Source organism: Anguilla rostrata, chromosome 1, assembly GCF_018555375.3.
Source record: "Anguilla rostrata isolate EN2019 chromosome 1, ASM1855537v3, whole genome shotgun sequence".
In the NCBI taxonomy this organism is placed as follows: Eukaryota; Metazoa; Chordata; class Actinopteri; order Anguilliformes; family Anguillidae; genus Anguilla; species Anguilla rostrata.
In genome coordinates this window covers 74421131-74438824 of record NC_057933.1, presented here as the reverse complement: position 1 = coordinate 74438824, position 17694 = coordinate 74421131, and the positions used below count along the sequence as shown (strand labels likewise).

At 42.2% G+C, this 17694-nt stretch overlaps 2 protein-coding genes across 4 annotated transcripts in view; one reads left to right on the top strand and one right to left on the bottom strand.

Annotated features, from left to right (window-relative positions):
• LOC135235406 (CD276 antigen-like) overlaps positions 1–17694 on the bottom strand; it is a 41594-nt gene that overhangs the window by 16178 nt on the left and 7722 nt on the right. The gene's annotated exons all lie outside the window — the stretch shown is intronic.
• On the top strand, positions 6288–17679 carry LOC135235462 (NHS-like protein 3). 2 transcript variants are annotated; one of them, XM_064300912.1, is made up of 3 exons: positions 6288–6433; positions 11058–12616; positions 15637–17679. In XM_064300912.1, the coding sequence occupies exons 2-3, from the start codon at positions 12166–12168 to the stop codon at positions 15687–15689; spliced, it is 504 nt and encodes a 167-aa protein (XP_064156982.1). In that variant the 5' UTR covers positions 6288–6433; positions 11058–12165; the 3' UTR covers positions 15690–17679. The 2 variants fall into 2 exon arrangements, with proteins under 2 accessions (XP_064156982.1, XP_064156974.1); XM_064300904.1 differs by having other exon boundaries at positions 6298–6433; positions 15634–17679.

Genomic DNA, 17694 nt, shown 5'->3' with positions numbered 1-17694 from the left:
ATCACTTGTACATTTACTCAAATTCAGTTCAGAAGCAAGTATAAACATATGTTTTCTGGAGAAATTACTTCCTGTAGTTACTCACCAGCAGTTTTCTACATTAATTTCAATGTGTTCCATGAGACAATTCGAAATATTTGACACTTGGATCTGACACAAAGTTGTACATTCGCTAGTTAGTACACTCAGTATGTGCCTTGTGAGTATGTGAGCTTGACATTCTTACCTTTAATGCTGATTTTAAATAGGTTAATATTAGCCTTCAATCACTCCCTTTCGCTGCACTCCACTGTCACGCGACACAGAGAGCTAACGCGTTAACTAATGTTACCTGAAGACAAAAGTTTGTTCACTTTATTAGCGTTATCCAAAGCTGAAAAGTTGGAGAACGATTACGGCATTTTTTTTTTTTTTTTTAAACGTTAACGTAGTGTTTTGTATAGCGACCTGGTTGAAACAGCTAATTTCTCCGATGCAGTTTACTGGCGGTTGATTTAATTAGCGGTTTTAATGTGACGAGAAGCGCTTTGTCGTTTGAATGCATAACACGCAATTGCTTGAAGAGTCGACACATTTTAGGCCTGACAGTTTAACTGTTACTTGTAAACCGTACTGTTATACTGTCGTTTATCAATAAAAAAAATCTATTGCATATATTGCTGGTGCTCCTTACATTTTGGTGGGTGCTCCTAACTTTTTGAAGTTGGGAGCACCAGTGCTACGAAGTAAAAAAAGTTAGTTTCGAGCCCTGATATATTATTGAAGCTGCACTTCCCTGGCATATTGTCGGCACAGTAGGGCCTACGTTTACTAACTGCTACATTAGCAGAAGGGTGCCTGTTGGGCGTGCCTGTAAACAGACTGAGCCAGACAGAATTAACTTCTCTCCCCACCAAAATACCGCGAAGGTTACGTGCCACGTGTTACGTTTATGATTGGATTAATTAGTAATTATATTTGATGCAACTTTAGCTATATTTCCATTACTTTTCAAAAAAATATTATTTTCCATAACTTTTCCAGGGCCTGGAAATTGCACTTTAAATTTCAATTACTTTTCCAGGTTTTTCATGACCGTACGAACCCTGTGCGTAACTTGGCATTTTTGTACGTTGAAAACGTGTTTTTTTAATGAGATATTTCTTTTTGCAAAGCGTTTTATTATGAGAGTGAGAAATGCGAAGTGACCCTGTAAGAAACGGTTGTGGATTATGGCTATCCTTGTGTGAATTTGTACAGTCTGATGAGCGTGATACCGTTTAGCAGTTCGGTTTGCAGTGGCTGGGAGTCACAGTGTGACAAAGTGTAGCCGCATCGTAATCGCAAACGAACTAGCTAGGTCGCATAGCCAGCTAGCTATGACCACGACGGTAGCTAGCTACGAATAATGATTAAATGTTAAACCGGCTTGCCATAGTTCGCTTCTGCTTTCCCATGTAGCCAAATGCAAGCGGACAAAAGTTATACTAACGTTATAGCTAATAACTTGCCTTATGTTGATGCATAAGGAGGCTGACTCGTGAACCAGCAAGCTAGTCAATGAGCCAGAAGGGTAGTTATTACGGCTACTATTTTTGCCAATTAGGGATAGCTAATTGAATAGGTAAAATCATTACCTTTCTGCTTGATTCCATCGTGGTTGATAGTCTACTGCCTCCTTTGAAACTGTCTCTCTGTGATTTAGAAGTGTTTTCCTTTCTACTCAGTCTCAAAACACTATTGCTGTGTTACTTTCCGTCGTTTTTATTGCTGAAAAACTGCTTTGAATTAGCATGCACGTCAGCTAGCCAACGTAAATGGACCTTTAAATGCTAGCCAGTTACAACGGTGGCCAAAGTGCTAACGCTCAATGGAAACTGTCTGGAAATCCACAGTTCATCGTGTTGAGTTTCTCCAACGAGCCAGGCAACGTTGGTGATAAGTTAAGTCCTTTTTGTTTCTTTTGCCGGACAGCGAGTATCATCAACTTTGTTCCAGGTGGAAATAAGCCGGCTATTATACTTGGATGGTCTCCATTGTGATTAGCTGAAATTTAATAGGTTTGCAAAATCTGCACTCTGATTGGCTGTGGTAGTAGTGACGATTACTATTTGGAGGTGTGTGAGAAGGCTTGCTTATGTTGGAGGGCAGCAATTTGCCGCCGTAGCGAAGAACGCGACGATACGCCAGACCTTCATTGAAACCGGGGTGTGGTGCATGCTACCCACAGTTAAATTAAAATCTTTCTTTTTTTTAAATGTAATTATTTTATTTTGCCGCAGTCAAACTAGATTGCTGTTATGTTTTACACTGTTCGTTGTCGAATGTCTGTTTTTGTTGTTTTATTCATTTCAACACAGCTATTAAAGCCCCGTTCTCCCACGCAACACAGGCACGCACACACACACACACACACACACACACACACACACACACCGCACCGCACACACACACACCGCACACACACACACACACACACCGCACACCTCCCAGATGAACGCTGCCGTAAACCCGAGAGACTTTGCAGAGCAGAAAATGTCGGGAGACTGAAGTTGTGAGCGCCCTAAAACTCAAGCTCGCTTCGCCTCCACGCGCGATTACAGCGCCTTTCAGCGCACGCTGGCCTTGAACAAGACGCAGCATCGATGTGAATCATCCGCAGGACTGTCAAAAATACTGCCCTTCGGGGCCTCTAGTGGCGCAGCCTGTAGAGCGCTAACCACACGCTCAATGCCAGCCGTGACGTCGGCTGCTCGAATCCGACCGCCAACCTTTGCCGTACGTCTCTCCCTCTCCCTCTCTCTCCTCCTAATTCTTCCTGTCTCTCTACACTGTTCTATCAAATAAAGGAAAAGCCCAAAAAAACATATAAAAAAATACTGCCCTTTGACTCACATGTGGTGAACAAAATCATGTGCTTCACAATTTCCTGCCACAGAATGCATTGTCAGCCCTAATAATCACAACCCTTATACTGTCATTACTGAACAAATTGCACCAGTGCACAAGTGATTTAAAAGCAATCGGGTCAAAAATTATGTATTTATTTTTTATAGATGTTTATAAGTTGTGAAACATCTTGCCTTACACTCAATGGTTCTTTTAAAAAAAAATATTTTTATCTGATTATTAATTTGAGTAGAATCACATATATACCTGAATACATGTTATAGTGTTACTGTGATTGCACTTAAAAAACACCAAAGATGAGAAATGAAGTCATAACATAAAAAAACAAAATTGCAGGCTTTCTTGTAAACAAAGCTTAGAAACCTGTGTAGTGGAGTATAGTTCTGTTCATAGTATATAGTTTAGTTTCTGGGGAAATATGATTATAGCTGGTCATTTGACCTCTGTAGCTGGTCATTTGACCTCTGTTGTGGTCATTGTAGTAGGTACCAAGAGGCCAGCTGTCGGTTCTCAACCTCAGCACCAGATGTAATTTTGGACCCCTGCTGATATCTATAATTTTTGCTCAAAAAGCCAGTTTCCCCGTTGGGCTCCATTCACTTTTGACAGCAAAAATAAAATACTTCCTAATATAATGGATACTCTGTGCATTATATTAGGAAGAAAAATCACTTATTATTTTTTAAATTATTTTTTTATTATTATTTATTTATTTATTTTTTAAAAGATAAGATTTTTTAAATGTATTATTTATTTTAGCCTATGTCTGCACTATCCTCGTTGTACATGTGATTTAGGCATGTGACCAAGGACACAACTGAGAATGTCTGTTAAGTGAAAAATTGTACTTCCTGGTTCTGATGTGCTCCCCATAGGTCTCTATATGGGTCGCTGTCTCCACATATTATATACTCTAAGATAGGTTCACACTCAGAAACCCTGATGCTTAATTCTTCTGTTTGTGCTGCCGGGTGGGTCTCTGAAAAGTTCTCTGTCCTCTCTCCTCCAGCAGGTGGCGCACAGCCCGCAAGCACAGACCAAGTGACCTTATCTCCACCGCCTTGATCAATGGACCGACTGACCAATCAGGACTGTGGGACATAGTCTCTCATTGGCCATTTGTGAGGGAGGTGAATTAAGTGCAGGTGTCAAGAGAAGGGGGAAAAAAGAAAGTCAGAGAAAGTGAGAGATGGAGAGGGAGAGGAGAGAAAGAAAAGACATGGAACCATTGGGAAAAAAAGACTGAAGCCTTGAGAAGACTTGGTGGCCTTATAACAGCCTTTGTGTTTATGCAAGAAAGGTGTTGGTCTTTAATTTCTTATAAAGTTACAGCTTTTTTGAGCATTTTTCTGAATTCCAGAAAGACTTTACTCTGGCTGCTGCCGAATGCCATGTCTCCTGGCACAGGGTGGACAAAAAACATTTGTTTCTGAGGAGTTTTGCTGAATTCACTGGCAGTTTGGTGAGACGGTTGCACACAAGGTTTCCCTCTAGTGGTGCAAGTGGAGGATGACCACCAAGACATGGTTCAGGTGTGCTTGTTGCTTTGTATTCATAAAAAACTGGACACTATATCACTTAAAATATGCACTATTCTTTCATCTAGTTGTTCTGTTAATCATCAAAATCATCACTGTCGTCACAATTAAACTAATTGTTTCCTGTATATCACATAAGCCATCCAATCCAATGTGGAAACACAAATATGAGTATTTTCTTTTCTTATTTTTAGTGTGGTTTCATCATTGTAATTTAGTGGTCTGTTTTTGTGTAGGAATGAGTAGCCTATTCCGGCCGGGGAGTCCTGCGTTCACTACAAAGAAAAGAGTATATTTACAGAGCTAAGCTACAACAGCACTTTGTGCGGTAAATGAGCCGCACCTTGTTTTTTATGGTTGTTTTTTTTTATTTTTTATTTTAATATTCCTTAAGATAGCATTATGGCACAGCCATTTTTGAGACCTGTATTATGTTAAATGTGGGCTGGAACTGCTGTTCATCTTAACTGCTGCGGGGAGTGGGGGGTGGGGGGGGGGGGATGCATGGGTTTTAAACTCTGTTCCCCTTCAGAGCTCATGCAGTACATACACACCTGCTCTACAGGGCCTGTTACACTGTCTGATTCGAAACCACCACGGTTTTTTCTGTGTGCACCTGATGTCATGTCTCGAACCCGTCTCCCTGAACAGGTGCCCCCTCTCCCATTTTCCCCACAGACTCTCATTAAAAGACGATTTGCTCCCTGAAAAGGTTGGTGTTACAGGCAGACATGAACTTAACATGAAAAAGTATTTTTTTTAAAAATCAGATCATAAATTTCATTTACCTTTGTTTCCTGTTGGTAGAATACTGTTTTCTTCTCTCGTACTAAGTAACATATGGTTATATGTATGCGGTGTCCTTTATGTAATTTTTTTTTTTGATAATCGTTTTCTTCTTGTAAATTTAAAATAAATTGACAACAGTGTTGCTCAGTTCAGAGGGCGTGGTCACAGGACACTTGGGCGGACCGAAGGTGGACAGGAGAGCTGTTGATATATAGCCACACCCCCTTCATGTGAGGTGTATTTTAGCCACACCCCCTCCTGTTTTGTGTAAGTTTAGGAACTATGGGTATCGAGGAGCCCAGCTTCAGGTGAATCTCAGGTGGCACGTCCCCCCCCCCCCCCCCTCTCTTTAAACAGCAGCTAAAGAGATAGTCTCGGCTTGGAAAAGAAGTTCAGTTGTCAGTTTGGTCCCAGAACAGGTGTAAGGAAGGTAGCCGGGCTAACCCCAGATTCACCCCCAAACAGAACAGCGCAGGTAGAGCAGGTCTGCTTTATAAGTGTCTGCTCTGGGCTCACCTTCTGTTGAAATGATTAAACCCGAAAATCAAATTTCTGCTTTGCTTTTCTTTTCTAACTGTGGCACAGATGTCCTTGCTCAGGTAATCAGGGAAATGGAAACAAACTCTCAACCACTGTCTGAAAATTCTACCTTGGAAATGCAAAAAAACAAACAAACAAACAAACAAATAATAATAATAATATTGATTAAATAATGATGATATGCCAATAATGTACAGTTTATTATTCCTTTGTTCACAAATGCTATGAATAAATGAAATGCCTTAGAACTTGTGACTTGTAAGTGTTTTTTTATAAGTGTGCAGTGTGTGTGAGAGAGAGAGGGTGAAAGAGTGAGCAAGCAAGTGAAATTAAACCTAGGGAATTGTTTATGGGCTATGTAACCTGTATAACTTGTATAACTGAAAATATTACGCCATGAAAAACAGGAATGCATTCTTGTATTATGGGAGTCATGGAAACAAACTGAGTTAGGCCCGCCCACACGATACTAGCAACGTATTGGTTGCTCCCAGAGTTTCGAACGTAAGCCGTTGGAAGCGCCCTCTGATATAAATGTAGAAATTAACGTTTTCCGTGTTCAGTGAGCAAACGACATTGGAGAAACTACACTGAGTCTGGAAGCTGCGTCGTAGTCTATTTTTATACGGTCTATGGTCGTAACACTCAGAGAAGGAGGAATTTCAGAAACCGGTACAGTAAGTTTCTGTTCACTTTAAATATGTATAAGTGACGGCGTTAAATAAAATACTAAAGACGTTTCGAGACCTTAGCGTCTGTGATTGTAATGTAAATGTAGCATTACTGTTTACAGATATAGCTCAGGTCATGCTTTATTTAAACATATTTTTTACAGAACCGCTTAAATAAAATAGTGCGCCTAATCAATCTGGGCCACGTGCTATTTGTTCTTATACAACATAATGTTGTATGTATGCATTTGATTATATCAAGAATAGTATCTGTACGCGTAACATTACCTGTTAAAACCTTGGTATGTGTGATTTCACTGTAATTCGATCAAATGAGCTGCTTGTCTGTTTTAGGCTCACCGAACTAGCGAAATGGCATGGTGTAGCTTATTTCAAAACGAAATATACAGGCTTAAATGCATATTTTTACTTTTTTTAAAACTTACCGTCAGTACCAATAATATTTTAATAGTTTGTCTAATTAAAAAGTAAAAAAAACAAAACAAAAAAAACATATTTAAACGTTCCTTTTTGGCTAAATTGTTCTTGGGGCCAGAAAGTTAAAATTCTGCCATGCGTTTCTTCCACCCATGGCCTAGTTTTAACTCATGGCTGAAGAATTGTGCCAATTAGAAAATCAAAGTGGCTTTAACTTTGTGAAACTTGATTTTTCAACAGCGGGATTGACGCATCACTTCTGGACCGGCAGTGCTATTCCCACGCTCAAATCTTTTGCAATTTTTTATTTATATGAAACAGACATTTTATGTTATTTGCAAAGCCATTAAAGTATGGTCAATGAGCAATTATTGTCGATTACATCCTGGTAAAATAAATATATATTTTAAAATAAAGCAAATACATTTTTTATTTGATATATTTGACCTTTAACCAGTGAGACGTTGGCAAGAGCACAACACACACAGAACCTGTATACAATAAAAGGTGTCTATGATGTAAGATACAAATAAAGAATGCTTATATTTAAAACATTAATGTGATTATTAAAGTGTGACCGCTTCCCCCTTCAGGTGAATTTGAGATAAAGGTGCCCAGTGCGCCTCTAGTGGCCATTCATGGGCACAGCACGGTCCTGAACTGCACTTCCCTGTGAACGGGGCCTTTGACCTGGGCAGCAGCGTCATCACCTGGCGACGGCACCTGGAGGTGGTCCCAGAGACTAAAAAATAATCCGTAACTGTTCTGGGTTTCATGCACATTCCTGTGTAAAAAGTGCACTCTTTCTATGATATTGCTTAAAAACGATGATTAGAGACACAAACTGGGGCTAGTAGTGGGCAGCATGTGTAGCTAATGTAATCACTGTAGGTTATTTATTTGTATAGCATGCATTGCTGGAAAAAACATCGTTTGGGTCAACTTGCTAGGTTACCACAATAAAAAATGATCAGGCAATGTAACACTGAAGTCACTGGAAACAGGTATCATAACGTTAGTTCAAAACGTTGCTAAAGCGTATGAACTACTAGCATTGATCTAACGTTACTGTGCATAATTTATACAATGTTAGCTACGTTTAGCTAGCTAGCTACAATCAATTTAGTTAGCTAATTCATAACTATTGCAGTCTTATTACTGGTCAGCTAGCTATTGCTTATCGTGAGTTTGTTGCCTCAAACGAAGTCAGTGCTAGAGTTAGAGCACCTATTCGACCACCTTCGTTCGACAGACAGGAACGCGTAGACTGATTTGCAAATAAGCGAAATTTCGGTAACAACCTGTACCTAGTTATGTAGGAAAAATGTCCTTGTTATCCTCCTGTGGTTATTTTTTCAGTACTTTCATGATTTTTTTTCTGTGCCGGCAAATAAGTCTGAGGTGGTCCTGCGCTAGCTTTTGGTTGCTAAGGGGACGTGTATCGACCACCCCATATAAATGACATAAATTTGCTAGTATGCTGTCGATTCAAGCAATTAGTTTCACAATTCCCTAGTGGGGTTACAAAGTTAAATTGTGTATTTTTTTTTACAAATTTTCGAAATGTAGTTTGTTCCTGAGATCATGTTGCACCCCACAGCACAACAACCTGAGCCTAATATCAGTCCGCTCATCAGTTTAACTTTCACTCCGTTTGTAATCGGTGTCATATTAAACACAAAACACAAACCCAAAAATAAACAAACACAGAGCGGAAGTTAATTTAGGGCCAAGCGCATAACCTTGGCAACGCGCGTGCGTCCGATGAAAGCGTCTATACATGAATCAAGGTGCCTGTAGTACGCTATATTCCCACGATGGTGGAAAACAATCCGTTTTCCTCCATGTAGTTTGTATTAGCAGTAAGGGGTTTGTCAAGGTGATAAAAATGCTGAAATATTTTTGCCAAAACATCACGGTGGGCTGTTCAGTTAACAAAGCCAAGAACCCTGATTTTAAGTTGCCAGTTGCTTGTGTTTCCATGCAAGAGGACCGAGCCAATGAGGAGAATAAGTTGATTCAGGCCATTAGACGTGAGGGGAAAGCCAGGAAACTCTGTCATTAGCTGCGGCTAACAGGCTGTGTCACAAAAGGTCATTTGTATGTTTGTTTATAGTTTTTTTTAGGATGTGATATGACATGTAAATGTATAGCTAAGTAGTGAGCTAGCTGTTCCTTAGCATGTGACATGTAACTATAGCTAACTACGTTACATATCACATCACATTCTAAGGAAACAGCTAGCTCGCTACTTAGCTAACATTATTATAACTTAGCTGCTTTTAAGTGACGTTATTAGCTATGATAGACCTAGCTGCTTTTAACTAATGTTAATGTTCGTTAAAAGCAGCTACCATAATAGTTACTATGATCACTTCATTGTCTGTGTGAAATGATGCTGAATGCTTGGCCTGTCGTTAACCACGTACATGGTAGGGTGTTGATCCGGAAGTCACAGGTTCCGTGATTTTTTTGGCTATACTTTGTTTTGATATATCTATCTATCCCAGCAAATAGAATGGGTTTAGTAGGTTACAGCTGAGGTGAAAGCAAACAGGAATAACAGAAGACCAAATAGTATAGTTCAGCATTGTGCAGTTTAGAGGAGCTGGGTGATGGATCTGGAGCTCCAGGTTGCGTCAAGACATGGGCTGGGGTGGAACCTATTGTTTACAGTCTCTGGGTGGAACTGGGCTGAAGCGGTCCATGACCATGAAGCGAGGGACTTCCGGCTTCACTGCCTTGTCCCTCCTATTCTCTCCAGTTCCTATGTACATGCTATGGTTTTAGTACTTGCCCTGATTTCCCCGCAGTTTTGGATGGTAATTGTAAACTTTAACTTGGCGGGATGGCATACCTGCCATCCCAATGTGGCTTACAGTTAGTTGTTTCAAGCAGATGTTTGACAGCCCGTCAACAGTGTTGATGCGGAGCTGTCCTTCCCAAACTTCACAATGTAAGCTACAACATGTTATACCAAAAGAAACTTAAAAATGATAACTCTGTTTTATTATTTACTAAAGTAATTTCAGAATTATCTGTCTCTAACAGTGTTCTGTCCATGATACAAAAAAGCATCCTCTTTTTTTCCCGCAATGGACAAAAGTGATTAAATTAACCAGCCTATCAATGCATTTTTGTTACTTGTGTGCAACTTCCGGCTGATTTATTTATTTATGTATTTTTTTGAAACTTCAAGCATTTACCATGTCATTCCCTAGTTGTGTGTGCATGAGTTCTATTGGTTAATTTAACCTGTCTAACCTGTTTAATGGATGTCCCAATGGCAGTATATTCAATATTTCATATTTGGAATATTACATTTTCTGCCCCAGGGTTTCATGCACACTTCAACTGTGATGTTGCTAAGAAGCCCATCTATTTATTTTTATTTTTATTTATTTATTTTTTAAATTTATTTATTCACACAAAGTAAGTGATAAAATAAAAGTATTTAAAAACAAACATAGCAGCGATTGTGCAGGAGATGTAAGAAACCCCAAAGGGCTTATAGTAAAAACCTCCCCTCTAGGATTTACAATTTATCCTGATACTATGAATTTTTTGATCTATAGAAACAATATTTAGGCTACTGTTCACAACTGGATTTAAAGATTTAACCTGTTGTACATATCAGTTTCTGTGAACTTTGGTTTTGGTTACCACATAGTTAATCTGCATTGGTGCTTTAACTTACTTGGGGCATCTTTACACGCTGGTCTGTGAATGTTGTTAGCTAGGTCTGACACTATTTAGCCCTTCCAGAAATCTGCCATAAAAATCCCATGGTGGATTTTTAAAATTATGACATATTCTGATATTATTATTATTTTTTTTTTTAAGTCAAAGATGATTGAAGTTGGCTTAAATCACTATGGCTAATATGGCCGGTGTTTGATTTGAACAAAGGCATGGTGCCAGAGTCTACAATGGTGTAGTTATTTTATTTATTCTTTTTTTTTTTTTTTTTGCCGAGAAACATTTTAATATAATGATTGCATTCAACTTTTTAATGATTACTGAAACTTGAGTAAAATCCCCCTGCTCAACCATTTTCCCTTGACCTGTGAAACTGGCTGTATTCAGGGGGAAGATGTCTGTTAAAGGGATATGAGCAGGGGGATTAGCTTTATATGTAGAAATTTAATATAGGAATTACCCATGTGACTTCCCACTGTCCCCCTCTCTGCAGGATAGAGCGGTGAGCCCCCCCAGCCAGATTGGGGAGCAGACTGTGCCCCCCATGAGAACAATACCTTGGGAAACAGTGACCACTGCCATGGTAACAACAGCAACTATGGTACCGGCACCCCCCTGCTCATTTACTGGGGATTCCATGCCCCTGGCTGCCCACACACAGGAGCCAATCCAGGAAGCGATACCACCCGCTGCTGTAGTGACTGTTGCCATGGTGACCGTGCCCAATGACACAGCAGAGGTGACCCAGGTATCTTTTCAGCCAGGTCCTCCTACAGCTCCGTGCAGGAGAAGAAAGTCACTAGACCTCCCACCTTTTCTAAAGGAAGTCCCACCCCCTCCACAGGAAGCCACACCTCTCCCTAAAGAAGCCCAGCCCCCTACACAGGGAGCAGGGAGCCCCACCTGTACCAAAATAATTCTCGCCCCTCCACAGGAAGCACCACCTGTACCACAGGATGTCTTGCCATCCACACAGGAAGTTCCGCCTGTTCCAGACGAAGTTCCATCTTCATTCTTCATTCCTAGCTGTCCCCACAGTGCTCTCATCTGCCCCCTCCCCAGCCTGTGGAGGAGCAGACCCCTCCCACCTGTCCAGTGGAGCCTGGCCCAGCCAATCAGGAGGCTGAGAGCATGTGTTCCCATGACCTTGTCCATCCTTCTGCAGATGGTGCGAGCTGGCGGGTTCACAGGAGCCCCCACCCAGAAAAGCAAGCCCAGGCTTGTTACATGTACCTCCACTCCAGCTTATACTGCCCCCTAGTTTGATTTAGCATAGGTTAGGTCAGAGTAATGTTCACTGTGTGAACTGGACTTTACGTGTTCTTGGCTGTGAGTAACTGTACAAAATGAGTATTGTACCTTATCAGACCTGTGTTTGTAGTTGTTCCAATGACCTTTGCTATGCACTTTTGTATGTTGCTTTGGATAAAAGCATCTGCCAAATAAGTGTAATGTAATGTAATGGACTTGGGGAGAGACTGGACCAGGACCAGAACCAGGCTGATGGACAGAGTCCTACTCAGAAGCCTGAGACCCTGCCTGTAACAGCTCCGCCCCCCACCATCAACCACCCACCTCCCGCCACTGGCTCCGCCCCCTCCATGAGGCTCCAGGAGGCCATCCGCATGAAGACGGCGGCCATGTCCCGTCTGGGGTCCCGCTCGCCTCGCTCCGCCTCCCCCTCCCCCAGCCCCTCCTCCCCCTCCCCCAGCCCCTCCCCTGCCTCCCCCTCCCCTTCCTCCCCCTCCCCCGCCTCCACCGCCAGCTTCATCTTCGCCAAGAGCCCCCGAAAGGTCGTCATAGAGACGCCCTCGTCGCCCGAGGGGCAGGCGGGGCTGAAGGCGGATCTCGCGGCCGAGCTGGCGCGGGTCACCGGTCCCGCCAAAAACGCCAAGGTCCCGCCCCCTGTGGCCAAGAAGCCCGCGCAGCACACTGACCAGGCCCCGCCTCCCGACCAAACGGCGACCGAAAATGGCGGGGTGGCCGCGCCCGCCGAGGAGACGCCAGGAGCTCTACCAAAGGAGAACCCCGAATCATCAAACCCCAAACCAGGTTTGTGAACACCAGGGGAGAACCATTTCACTCTTTTAAAACAAGAGCTTTTTTTCAAAGGAGGACAGATAGTCTGTCCTCCGTTTGTGCGTTTTGCTTTATTGCGGCATTGGGCAGAGAGGGTGACGGACAGAGACGGGAGCACAGCTCAGAAGATCGAACCTCCAACCACACGGGGGTCTCATGTTTTAAATTTCACTCTACTTAATAATAGCCCGTTGTGTGAAATCACTATCCAACTTTTTTTAAATTTTTAGTGAAGCAGTGTTCGATATATCTATGGGCAGATTTACTAGCTTAACTACATTTTCCAGTAGCTCGCCATGTGTTTAAGTTTAACCATTTCCAAAATCAAGTCAAACTGTTGTATTGGAATAAATTTTAAACCATTATACCTGCGGGCCTATCATATCTGAACCCGGGTCTCTGCGGTGGTAAAAAAAAAAAATTCCCTGCCTAAAATGGACCAGATTTATTGCGTCAGCGCTATGACTGGTCTGCCCCATATACAATGCATTGGCAAAGTGACCGTGTTACTATCATTTAATATTGGACATTTACGTAACCATACCATGAAACTTGGAGTGCACATAAGTGCATGAATGGGCATGCTTAATGTTACAACAGCTCTCAACAGCAGCAGATTGGCCAAATGGGGGGGCGACATAGCTCAGGAGGTAAGAGCGGTTGTCTGGCAGTCGGAGGGTTGCTAGTTCAATCCCCGCTCTGGGTGTGTCGAAGTGTCCCTGAGCAAGACACCTAACCCCTAACTGCTCTGGTGAATGAGAGGCATCAATTGTAAAGCGCTTTGGATAAAAGCGCTATATAAATGCAGTCCATTTACCATTTACCAAATTGTCGAGTGTCAGTCAAGTGTACCTGTCTGTCAGGCAGAAGCTGTAGGGAAGTGGGATGAAAACGGGAAGAATTAGAATTTTAACTGATGCCTCTGCAGTCGACTCTTCGACTGCGATTGACATATCGGACACCCCTGAACTGCCGTAATGTACTGAGTTTGGAGAAGGGAGTGGGCAGTGTTACCGCTGCACTGTGAGCCACACACACACGCACACACACACACACACACACTACACACACACACACACACAACTACACACACACACACACACACACACACACACACACACACCACACACACACACACACACACACACGCACACAACACACCGCACACGACACACACTCACACACTACACACACACACACCGCACACACACACCGCACACGACACACGCACACACACACACTACACACACACACACCACACCGACACACACACACCACACGCACACACACACACACACACACCACACACACACACACACACACACACACACACACACACCACACACACACCCCGACACACACACCCCACACGCACACACACTACACACACACACACACACACACACACACACACCGCACCACACACACTACACACACACACACACACCGCACACACACACACACACACACACACACACACCGCACACACACACACACACTACACACACACACACACACACACACACACACACACACACACACACACACACACACACACACACCTTCCAGATGAACGCTGCCGTAAACCCGAGAGACTTTGCAGAGCAGAAAATGTCGGGAGACTGAAGTTGTGAGCGCCCTAAAACTCAAGCTCGCTTTGCCTCCACGCGCGATTACAGCGCCTTTCAGCGCACGCTGGCCTTGAACAAGGCGCAGCATCGATGTGAATCATCCGCAGGACTGTCAAAAATACTGCCCTTCGGGGCCTCTAGTGGCGCAGCCTGTAGAGCGCTAACCACAAGCTCAATGCCAGCCGCGACGTCGGCTGCTCGAAACCGACCGCCAACCTTTGCCGTACGTCTCTCCCTCTCTCTCCTCCTAATTCTTCCTGTCTCTCTACACTGTTCTATCAAATAAAGGAAAAGCCCAAAAAAACATATAAAAAAATACTGCCCTTTGACTCACATGTGGTGAACAAAATCATGTGCTTCACAATTTCCTGCCACAGAATGCATTGTCAGCCCTAATAACCACAACCCTTATACTGTCATTACTGAACAAATTGCACCAGTGCACAAGTGATTTAAAAGCAATCGGGTCAAAAATTATGTATTTATTTTTTATAGATGTTTATAAGTTGTGAAACATCTTGCCCTTACACTCAATGGTTCTTTTTAAAAAAAATTTTTTTATCTGATTATTAATTTGAGTAGAATCACATATATACCTGAATACATGTTATAGTGTTACTGTGATTGCACTTAAAAAACACCAAAGATGAGAAATGAAGTCATAACATAAAAAAACAAAATTGCAGGCTTTCTTGTAAACAAAGCTTAGAAACCTGTGTAGTGGAGTATAGTTCTGTTCATAGTATATAGTTTAGTTTCTGGGGAAATATGATTATAGCTGGTCATTTGACCTCTGTAGCTGGTCATTTGACCTCTGTTGTGGTCATTGTAGTAGGTACCAAGAGGCCAGCTGTCGGTTCTCAACCTCAGCACCAGATGTAATTTTGGACCCCTGCTGATATCTATAATTTTTGCTCAAAAAGCCAGTTTCCCCGTTGGGCTCCATTCACTTTTGACAGCAAAAATAAAATACTTCCTAATATAATGGATACTCTGTGCATTATATTAGGAAGAAAAATCACTTATTATTTTTTAAATTATTTTTTTATTATTATTTATTTATTTATTTTTTAAAAGATAAGATTTTTTAAATGTATTATTTATTTTAGCCTATGTCTGCACTATCCTCGTTGTACATGTGATTTAGGCATGTGACCAAGGACACAACTGAGAATGTCTGTTAAGTGAAAAATTGTACTTCCTGGTTCTGATGTGCTCCCCATAGGTCTCTATATGGGTCGCTGTCTCCACATATTATATACTCTAAGATAGGTTCACACTCAGAAACCCTGATGCTTAATTCTTCTGTTTGTGCTGCCGGGTGGGTCTCTGAAAAGTTCTCTGTCCTCTCTCCTCCAGCAGGTGGCGCACAGCCCGCAAGCACAGACCAAGTGACCTTATCGCCACCGCCTTGATCAATGGACCGACTGACCAATCAGGACTGTGGGACATAGTCTCTCATTGGCCATTTGTGAGGGAGGTGAATTAAGTGCAGGTGTCAAGAGAAGGGGGAAAAAAGAAAGTCAGAGAAAGTGAGAGATGGAGATGGAGAGGGAGAGGAGAGAAAAGAAAGAAAAGACATGGAACCATTGGGAAAAAAAGACTGAAGCCTTGAGAAGACTTGGTGGCCTTATAACAGCCTTTGTGTTTATGCAAGAAAGGTGTTGGTCTTTAATTTCTTATAAAGTTACAGCTTTTTTGAGCATTTTTCTGAATTCCAGAAAGACTTTACTCTGGCTGCTGCCGAATGCCATGTCTCCTGGCACAGGGTGGACAAAAAACATTTGTTTCTGAGGAGTTTTGCTGAATTCACTGGCAGTTTGGTGAGGAGGTTGCACACAAGGTTTCCCTCTAGTGGTGCAAGAGGAGGATGACCACCAAGACATGGTTCAGGTGTGCTTGTTGCTTTGTATTCATAACAAACTGGACACTATATCACTTAAAATATGCACTATTCTTTCATCTAGTTGTTCTGTTAATCATCAAAATCATCACTGTCATCACAATTAAACTAATTGTTTCCTGTATATCACATAAGCCATCCAATCCAATGTGGAAACACAAATATGAGTATTTTCTTTTCTTATTTTTAGTGTGGTTTCATCATTGTAATTTAGTGGTCTGTTTTTGTGTAGGAATGAGTAGCCTATTCTGGCCGGGGAGTCCTGCGTTCACTACAAAGAAAAGAGTATATTTACAGAGCTAAGCTACAACAGCACTTTGTGCGGTAAATGAGCCGCACCTTGTTTTTTATGGTTGTTTTTTTTATTTTTTTATTTTAATATTCCTTAAGATAGCATTATGGCACAGCCATTTTTGAGAGCTGTATTATGTTAAATGTGGGCTGGAACTGCTGTTCATCTTAACTGCTGCGGGGAGTGGGGGGGGGGGCTGCATGGCTTTTAAACTCTGTTCCCCTTCAGAGCTCATGCAGTACATACACACCTGCTCTGCAGGGCCTGTTACACTGTCTGATTCGAAACCACCACGGTTTTTTCTGTGTGCACCTGATGTCATGTCTCGAACCCGTCTCCCTGAACAGGTGCCCCCTCTCCCATTTTCCCCACAGACTCTCGTTAAAAGACGGTTTGCTCCCTGAAGAGGTTGGTGTTACAGGCAGACATGAACTTAACGTGAAAAAGTATTTTTTTTAAAATCAGATCATAAATTTCATTTACCTTTGTTTCCTGTTGGTAGAATACTGTTTTCTTCTCTCGTACTAAGTAACATATGGTTATATGTATGCGGTGTCCTTTATGTAATTTTTTTTTTTGATAATCGTTTTCTTCTTGTAAATTTAAAATAAATAGACAACAGTGTTGCTCAGTTCAGAGGGCGTGGTCACAGGACACTTGGGCGGACCGAAGGTGGACAGGAGAGCTGTTGATATATAGCCACACCCCCTTCATGTGAGGTGTATTTTAGCCACACCCCCTCCTGTTTTGTGTAAGTTTAGGAACTATGGGTATCGAGGAGCCCAGCTTCAGGTGTACCTGACTGAAACCAGGTATGCACACTTCTGTGTACATTTGGTTAGACAGACGTGAATCAATCCTGACCAGGCAGGGCCTGTGGATTTGTGGGTTCAAAAAAAAAATAGCAGCTAAAGAGAGAGTCTCGGCTTGGAAAAGAAGTTCAGTTGTCAGTTTGGTCCCAGAACAGGTGTAAGGTAGCCGGGCTAACCCCAGATTCACCCCCAAACAGAACAGCGCAGGTAGAGCAGGTCTGCTTTATAAGTGTCTGCTCTGGGCTCACCTTCTCTTGAAATGATTAAACCCGAAAATCTAATTTCTGCTTTGCTTTTCTCTTCTGTGGCACAGCTGTCCTTGCTCAGGTAATCAGGGAAATGGAAACAGACTCTCAACCACTGTCTGAAAATTCTACCTTGGAAATGCAAAAAAACAAACAAACAAACAAACA